Source organism: Lutjanus erythropterus, chromosome 8, assembly GCF_056507025.1.
Source record: "Lutjanus erythropterus isolate fLutEry1 chromosome 8, fLutEry1.hap2, whole genome shotgun sequence".
NCBI lineage: Eukaryota > Metazoa > Chordata > Actinopteri > Lutjaniformes > Lutjanidae > Lutjanus > Lutjanus erythropterus.
In genome coordinates this window covers 42,760,146-42,769,913 of record NC_139324.1, presented here as the reverse complement: position 1 = coordinate 42,769,913, position 9,768 = coordinate 42,760,146, and the positions used below count along the sequence as shown (strand labels likewise).

At 41.6% G+C, this 9,768-nt stretch overlaps 1 protein-coding gene across 1 annotated transcript in view; it reads left to right on the top strand.

Moving 5' to 3' along the window:
* Positions 1-8,936: 8,936 nt before the first annotated feature.
* Positions 8,937-9,768, top strand: part of htr2aa (5-hydroxytryptamine (serotonin) receptor 2A, genome duplicate a) — a 44,532-nt gene continuing 43,700 nt past the window's right edge. The window contains exon 1 of the mRNA XM_084723930.1: positions 8,937-9,342. Within this exon, the coding sequence (XP_084580056.1) occupies positions 8,937-9,342 (406 nt within the window). The remainder of the gene's footprint in view (positions 9,343-9,768) is intronic.

Sequence of the window (9,768 nt, the reverse complement as noted above, 5' to 3'; positions counted from 1 at the left end):
CAGAGTTTAAATGAGCGTTTTCTCCTCACTGAGGTAAACGTACCGACAGATTTAACTGGCTGAGACTTCAGGCAGCAGAGTGAAGAAACTGAAACACTGTAAACAGAAAACATGAATGTTAGTGTCCAATCATCCTGAAGGGATTTATTTCACATTATTACACAGCTTTATTAAATACTTGACTCTGATTGGTCAGTTAAAGCAATTAAGGTCTGTTATTTCTGTATAACAGACCATTGCTATGGAGAACAGACAGTTGCTATAGAGAACAGGCCGTTGCTATGGACACAGTTCTGATGATAGACTGGTAATAAAATCAGTAAAGTCATTTCAAAATTCATATTTTGTGTCAAATTATTGTTTTTGTATTGTTATTGTACATAACCATGTAATAAGCAGGATAACGTACAGTGAGCAGGTCGTTATTGTGAAATAATAAAACACATCTCATGTTTCTTAGGTCATGTTTTTCATTTCATTCAGTCAGGCTGTGTTTCCTGTTTTACTTTGAAATTCACACCTTCTCTTGTTTCAGATGACTTCACTTCCTGTGTTTTCCCTCCCTTTTTGATTTGCCCCACCTGTGTCTGATTGTTGGCCCCGCCCTGATTAGCCTCACCTGTGTGACCTCCTCACCACAGTATTCAGTGTGTGTCTTGTTTTTCACTCAGTGTCAGTTTGTCTCCTTTGTGTTTTCCATCCTTGCATCATTTTTCTTGTATTTATGGATTTTTGTCTGTCGACCTTTTCCTGCTGGATTTGTTTTCCTCTTCTGACCAACTTCCTGTGTACTGAACTCTTTTATTTTTTTAATTTAAAACTGAGACTCATTTCACCTTTTAATAATAATAATAATAATAATAATAATAATAATAATAACAACAACAACAACAACAACAACAACAACAACAACAATAATAATAATAATAATAATAATAATAATAATTATTATTATTATTATTATTATTAAGTATTGTGAAATAAACCCTTCAGGATGATTTAAGACTGCGTCACCCTGCTGGAGTTCATTCTGCCATAATGACAATCGGTCCGTTTCTTAGCCTTCTTAGCGCTACATGTGTCGTAAGTTGTATTTTAAGGTCTCCTTTAAGGTTGTCCCAACTCTGGGAAACAGCCCGTAACCTTAAAGTAGACCTTAAAATACAACTTACGACACACGTAGCGCTAAGAAGGCTGTGGGAAACGGTTGCCTGTTCAGTAACTAAAAACATGTTTTTAGTCTGAATCTTCACTGTAGATCTTTAGCTTGGAGTCACGTTCACACTGTCTGACCTGTGTGTGTGTGTGTGTGTGTGTGTGTGTGTGTGTGTGTGTGTGTGTGTGTGTGTGTGTGTGACGGTGTGCAAACAGCATGTTGGGACTTTAGGAGACTTGGATTACACTTGAAAACTGGTCACCCTTCACTTCCACTGAAATTCTGCATCAGTGTTTTCCTGGACAGGACATGTCAGGAACTCATGAAGTTTTTGTGATTCGGTTCCTTTTAGAGAATCATTTATTTAAATAAACTCAGTGAGTCGATTTCAGATCTGATGACTGACAGTCAATATATTAATATGAAATCAAAGACAAACAAACAGATTCAACTCTGAAATAGTATTTTAACTTTTTAACTAAGTGTACGTCGATTACAGCTGTTGACTTTAATCTTTAGATGAGCTGTTTGTCCCCTGAACGCAGCACAGACCTGAAACATGTGGAAACACCTGCAGATATGAACGTTTAGCATCATTATGAGTGTGTTGATGTATTAACATGAGAGCACAGCTGTGTCTAAATATAACAGAACACACACAGAAATCATTTTCATTCAGATTGAGTTTTTTCGTTGCAGGAAATAAGCAGCTCCTTCCACCTGCTGCATTAATGACTCTGATGTATTTTGATGAAGCTGCTGATTTTAGTGTCAAAGTGAAAAAGGACAGGTTCCATTCTAAGTTATCAGGTCATTTCAGCTCATTTATTTCAGAATAAAAATGATTTTCATCCTGAAATTAATTTCACCAATTAATTTCCTGTAAGTAACCACAAATATGTCATATTTTCACTGATCATGTTTAATGAATCTCATAGTAAATGACAGCACCTCCCTCTGACAGTTTTCAGAGATGCTGACAGTAAAATTCTGCTCCTAATAATAATAAAACACACACAGCTTCTCAGGAACAAAGAAAGACAGTTTTCAGTTTGTGTTCATCACTTCATCCATCAGAGATCTGAAAGAACTTCATGAGAACCTCAACAACAACAACAAGAGAGAGAGAACGAGTTCAGGGAACCTTCAGAGGAACGTCAGCAATATGAGAACATTTAAAACATGTCAGACCTGCAGTCTCCTTTTTCTTTCTGACTCTCTCTCTTTCTCTCTGAATTCTCTGATTTCAGTTTCTTAAATGTGAATATTTTCTGGTTTCTTTCCTCGTCTCTGACAGGAAACTGATGGTCTTTGAGTTGAGGACAAAACAAGACATCTGAGGACGTCATGTTGGACACTGGGAGACACTGATCGGCATTTTTAGTTTTTAGATTAATTGATGATGTAAATAATTGTTGTTTGCAGTTCTGTCCTGCATATTTGAACAAACATTGAACTAAAAATCTTCTGTGTGTGTTTGTGTGTTTCATTGTGTGCAGTGTGTGTTTTCTCAAGTCTTTGTTGTTTATGTGTGACGATGATGATGTCTCTTCTTTGTCCCTTGTGTCCTCTTTATCTCGTCTCCCTCCTGCTGATGACAGATTTATCTCTGATGTCCATCTATTATCTCTTTTCACTGCCGTTTATCTCTGTTTCCTCTCTGAATGTTACAGCGCAGGTCACAGTGTGTGTGTGTGTGTGTGTGTGTGTGTGTGTGTGTGTGTGTGTGTTTCTCTTCTTGTCCATAAACAAGATTGTCAGCGTCCAGCAGCTGTTTAAGGTTATGATCCTTCACATTTTCATGACATTGAAAGTTGAAGTTTGATGATCTTTTTATCGTTTGTTCAGCCGTCTCTTCTCGCTCGCTGCTGAGCGCGTGCAGAAACAGGAAGACGGATCACTCTCTCCTTCCATCAGCTCTGCAGGGTTAAAAACAGACGTGATGACCAACACATTGTTGAAGATTCAATTCTTTGTCAATTAATTTTGTTGTCGTTTTTTGTCGACTACTTGTTGCGCCTGTTTGTGAGAAAACAATGAGTGACTGTTTGCACACGTTGACAAACAATAATGATAAATACGTTACGGTTTGGTTAGATTTAGGAAACGATCATGAGAACCGTTCCGTCTTTATCCTTTAAAGGTTCAGGTTCTGTCTTCCTGGTCGTTGTGTCCTCTGTGACGGTGGACTGGATGTCTTCAGGTTGTGAACTGCGGGGACATTTGAGGATGTAATTTTTTGATTTTTATTTGAATTTTTTCTGATCAGCTGATTGTTGATTGATTGAGAAGAGGACAGAATCTTTGGTTGCAGCTCTGCTTTTCGACACACAGTGACTGTAAACGTCTGTTACATCACACGAATGTTATGAAAAAAAAAGAAACTGCAAAATATTAAACACCTTTTCTGAGATATATTTTGTTGTTTGGACTGTAAGGCCAAAATGCACTAAAAGTTATCATTAAGTTATCATTGATATTGATCAGTCGAAGCTCTGATGACATCACTCTGTGGTGTAAACAGTGCTCCGCTGATTGGTCCATCAATAAAGCTTCTTTAAAAGGCTCTGTAATGGTGTGACTCCTGCTGTCACTGAAGACAGAGACAGACAGACAGCTGCAGAGACAGACAGAGTAAATGATGGAGAGTATGAGAGACACTTGGAGACAGAGCGAGTGACTGAAGGAGACAGTGATTAGTGTGACTGAGAGGGAACAGAGGAGACAGAGACAGACAGTTAAAAAGACACTTCATGTCCCTGCTGGACGTTCAAACTGGGACAAAAAGCAATTACTCAGCAGAATAAACAGAAGAAGCTGAATTAGTGAGCAGAATGTGGAGCAGCGTAAAGAGACGCAGTAATGAAAATAACTCTTAGATTTAAAATACAGCAAACAGATCACAGATCAGCGTTTCTTTTCCAATCCTAAAAAAAGTCTGTCTGGAGGGACTGAAGATCAGATAAATGTGAACATTTAACACTTTTCAATCAAGATAACTTGACTGTGACTGAGACAAACCATCATTACGTCACCTGTCAGTCCCTCCAGGACGCCACAGCTGATTTTGGGACTGTTGTGGCCTGAAATGTCTGATTTCACAGCAGCTTTTCTAAAAAAAAAAAAAAAAAAAAAAAAAAGTTATGCAACAAGTGAAAATTACAAAAGAAAGTTTTTTCTTTTCTGATTATATTTCATGAAAATCAAATGCAGCTTGTTCCTGAGTGTTTGTGACATTTGTGGACGCTCTGTGAACTTATATTTGATTATTTGTGCTGTTTTGACTGAGTTTGAGCTCCAGAAACAGAAAAATATGGACTGTAGTCGATGTGGGTACCTGTTTATATTTATTACAGATTCTGATGGTTAAAATCTAAATTCAAATGAATGATTTTTACTCATTTTGGAGTCAAAGAGCCCATGACTACAGAAAGTCTCTCATACTAAAAACTGAAATCCTGTTTCTAAAGAGGCTTTGTGGTTAGTTCGTTTCTATAACAACATAAAAGAAAAACAAAAAAAAAAACATAATTCAGATATGTGAGAGAACATAACATCCATTAAGTCAGTCAGAGAGAGAAAATGAGAGAGGAAACGTTTCAGAATCTGTTTTTGCCTCATTGAGAAGCTTATTCTGCCCGACGACAGCCTTTTATTTCAGCAGCTGTTCTGGAACATAAAACAGCTTTTGGATCACCTGAAGGGAAATGAAAGAAAAATGTCAGCAGAACCAAGAAATGACACAGAACATGATTTAAACCACAGAAACAGCTGCTGTCACTGGCTGATTCAGTCAAACACAAAGTAGACGGAGCTCAGTGCTGCTGATTGTTTCTGCACCATCAGATGGATCATTAACTTCATTAACATCAGGTGCCATAAAACACGAACAAGAGGCTACTTTCTAATAATACACTCAGATTAATGTACATTTCCACAGCACTAATTATATCAGAGTCACACCAGACTCAACGCTCTGCTGCTCTCAGGTTTCACAGAAATGCTTTGAATATTTAAAACAACTGCAGGAAGTTATTTAAAGACGTTCACATACTGATCTGATACTGGTTCATTAAAAAAAAAACATAATAAAAACCATCAGCAGGTTAATAAATTACAGATGCACAGACTCACAGCATTTTAGATTGATTGGGAGCCGACTTGTTTTTTCTCCTCTTTTTTTCTGTTGAAGTCTCATGTGATTGGTGGCGTGTGTGTGTCCACACTGTGTGTGGTGTCCCACGCTCCTCGGTGTGCTCTGGTGAAGCGTCTGACAGCGCGTCGGCTGACCTACGCGCTCCGCAGTGCGCTCTGGTGAAGCAACAGCGCGTCAGCTGTCCCGCGCTCCGCGGTGCGCTCTGGTGAAGCGTCTGACAGCGCGTCGGCTGTCCCGCGCTCCACGGTGCGCTCTGGTGAAGCGTCTGACAGCGCGTCAGCTGTCCCGCGCTCCGCAGTGCGCTCTGGTGAAGCGTCTGACAGCGCGTCAGCTGTCCCGCGCTCCGCAGTGCGCTCTGGTGAAGCGTCTGACGGCGCGTCTGACAGCGCGTCAGCTGTCCCGCGCTCCGCGGTGCGCTCTGGTGAAGCGTCTGACAGCGCGTCGGCTGTCCCGCGCTCCACGGTGCGCTCTGGTGAAGCGTCTGACAGCGCGTCAGCTGTCCCGCGCTCCGTGGTGCGCTCTGGTGAAGCGTCTGATGGCGCGTCAGCTGCGCTCTGTTTCTATCACTCTTCTCTGCTTCCATCACTGTTAGTTTTGTGGTTTATGGTGATTTAGAGACTCGGTTTGTAAAGTTTACAGTCTGTCATGATGTTGCATTGATCTGTGTACAATGATGCAGATAAAAAACAAGAAACTTGTTTACCGACCACTCGTTTATCTTCTTCTCAGACACGTTTTAATAAATGAACTAGTTAATATAAAAACATGTCCCCTTTATTTCTTCTCCATCTTTATTTTTGTAGCTTCTATCAGTTTTATCCTGTAAACTGTGATGCTTACTGAAAAAAAGACTGACTGACTGGAAGAATCTAAGTCAACTGTGAGAACTCCAACTGATAATATAATAAATATAGAATAAATATAGAACATTTTAGTGTTAAGTGTTTTTTTAAACATTATTTTTTGACTTGCAGGTTGGAATCAAACCTTTAGCTTCATGTTGTTCGTGCTCTACCAGGTGAGCTACCAGGGTGCCCAACATTTTAGGCGCTTTAATGCAGAGCTGCAGGTGTGTTTTAAGATGTTTTGTGTTGGAACAATAGAAACAGATGCATATAAAAGAGATAACATTCATCAAACCATGATAACTGAATCTGCTTCAGATTTGTGCCACATTTGGATGAAAGTCGACTTCACACAGAGAGGCAGAGAGCCGTCGACTTAAAGAGTAAGAAACCCCAGAGCGAGCAGGATTTACAGACTCAGTGGAGGAGAGAAAGACATGCAATGAATGGGAGAGAGAACGAGACATGCTTAACACAAAGAGAGAGAGAGAGAAAGAGAGAGAGAGCCAATACGGTACAAGGGAGAGAGACCCTGGGCACACACACACACACACACACAGAGAGAGAGAGAGAGAGAGAGAGAGAGAGAGAGGGGCTGAGTGTGAGGCAGCAAGAGGAGGAAATCATTCAGCTCCTCATCATCACTGAAGACTGAAACACAGAGGAACCCTCTGCTGTCTGCTGAGGGTGGACATGAGGAGCAGCAGATCTGCTGCTTCTTCTTCATTCATTTGTTTTCTATCAGAGGAAAAAGGAATAAAAGAGGAGGAAACATCCCACGAGGGAGAGATTAACCGAAGGAAGCAGGTCTGCACTGGATTTTCCACCAAGGAAGGAAAAATTTAAGGAATATTTAAAGATCACTGGAGGACTGACTGATGTGTTTCTACAGGAATGTTTTCACTCTCAGTCGAGTGTGTGTGTGTGTGAGGACAGGGGAAAGTTAGACACACACACACAGACACACACAAGTGTCAAATATCATCATGTTCATCATCAGTCTCTGTCAGCTGCACTCTCACAGGTGCAGGGACGAGTTGGACAAGGACGCCCGAGGATTCAGTCTGGACACGTGTGCAGGTATGTAGACGGAGACAGACACACCTTCACACAGGACAACCAACGTCACGAAGGTCTGGTCAAAGTTATGAGGATGAAAACTGAGATAATCTTGGCTGATTGCATCCTGAATATCAAAGACTTCAGACTTCATCCCTGAGACACAGAGGAGATGAAATCCTGATATTTTTAACATGAGTGCAGCTTCCACGAGTCCTGACTTCAAGAATAAAAAGCCAGAGACACTTCAAATGGATTCTATGATCAGAAGATGAGATGATCGAGTGAAGAAATGTGAGTCTTAATCATTCTAACATTTGGTTTGGAATATTTTGAGCCTAACTGGAACATGTGCAGACGTTTTTATCCATTCTGCTGCTCTGATGTTGAATTCAGCGCTCCGAAGATCATCTGTTGATCCTCTGATGGAGAACTCCAGGTTCCTCCAACATGATGGAGAAAATAAGTGACTGACTGAGACATGTGAGTCAAAGTCACTCTGGTGTTTGCTCTGGAATAACTCGAGCTGGACTGGAACACTTCTTCTTGTTAGTTTTTCTGGTGATGTGTGACACACTGCGAGTTCAGCACTTTGCTATTTTTGTTTCCCCATGATCGTCAATTCAAAGGTTGAGAGTTTCCTCCGGCACGATGGAGACAAATGTCTGATGGCACAGTTCATTAATCAAGTGATAAATGCAGTTTTATTCAGGGTATTAACCTGCAGAGAGACTGTGGAAAGGAAGTGAAGGGATTCTGTAACCAGAAAAATCGACTGAAAGCACGTTTTTGGAATATTTGGATCCCGACTGGAACACTTCTTGGTGTTTAGTTTTTCAGTAACGTGTGACTGACTGTGAAGCAAAGACGTGCCAGCATGAACTGAACTACAGTTATGATCAGTGCTGTCATATTTACAGTGTTCCCCTGAGGAGAAGACATGGAAAGCCAGTAAACGGATTTTATAATCAGAAGACGGACTGAGGACATGTGAGTCCAGATGTTTGGTTTGGAATATTTGGAGCCTGACTGGAACATTTGTTGGTGTTTGGTTTTCCAGGCTGGGATTTCATTTTCAGCACACTGTTATCTTTGTTTCCACAGGTGAAGACCACCTGTTGAACCTTTGACAGACGGTTTAAGGCTTGAGATTTCCCTTCAACATGATGAACACTGATCTACAGTCACGACTCGAGTGATAAATGCTGTTATATGTGTGGTATTTACTTGAGGAGGGGACGTGGACAGCCAGTAAATGGATTCTATAATCAGAGGAACAACTGAGGTCATGTGAGTCTAAATCTTTACAGCGTTTGGTCTGGAATATTTCCTGGAACTTTTCTTGGCGTTTTCTTGGAGCATCTGTTGATCCTTTGAGGGACGACTTAAAGCTTGAGAGTTTTCTCTGACATGATGAAGAAAATAACTAAAATTAATCGACCAGTTGCTTCAACCACAAAATGGTGACAAATGTCAGTTGTCTTAAGATGTCTTGTTTTGTCCACAACCCAAAGAAACCAGAAAATATTCACTTTTAAGAAGCTGAAATCAGAGAATTTGGACGTTGTTTTGTAATTTTTGTGAAACTGGTAATTAACCAGAGTAGTTGGTGATTAATTTAGTAGTTGACAGCTAATTGATTAATTGCTCTAAAAGTGAGTAAAGGATGACCAGACTTCCTGTTTTCCGGCTGTGACGGCGGTGTTCCCGAGCTGACGCCATGAACGTGTCACAGTGGATCTCTCACACCGCCCGAGCGATCACCGCGCCGGAGTCCAACACCCAGCCTCCGCGTGGCTTTGAGGAGGGCGCGCTCCGGATCAATAACGTGACGAACTTGGTGTGTCATGGGAGCGACACGCCATTAGGGAACTGGTCGGCGAGCGGCAGGATTTACAGCTCTCAGTGTCTTCCCACAGAGACGGCAGTGGAGAAGAACTGGGCGGCGCTGCTGATCCTGGTCGTCATCGCCGTCACGGTGATGGGAAACATCTTGGTGATCCTGGCCGTGTCCCTGGAGAAGAAGCTGCAGAACGCCACCAACTACTTCCTCATGTCACTGGCAGTCGCTGACATGCTCCTGGGCATCCTGGTCATGCCGGTTTCCATGGTGACCATTCTCTACGGTAAGCTTTGAGTGACACTGACATTTGGTGTGTTGCTTGAGTCTAACACACACACACACACACACACACACACACACACACACACACACAGAAGTGTTCAAAGTGTGGGAAAGTGTGGCGCCTGTGTTCATGTTCAGAAAGGCTTCGTTTGATGCTGTGTGTCTCTGCTGCCGTCTCTCATGTTTGAACTGTCAGGACTCGTGACTGTGTGGTCGGTCGGTCGGTCGGTCGGTCGGGAACAGATGGAGAACAGCAGTGATGGAGGTGTTCACTGTTACTGTACACTGACGGTTTATTTGTGCTGCTGCAGTGAAAAAAGAAAGTGATGAAACAGAGATGACAAAGAGAGACGACAACGTGGCTGCAACATCAACACAAAGTTAACAGCCAATGGAGGAAAATAACTGTACAGTACAGAGCTACTTG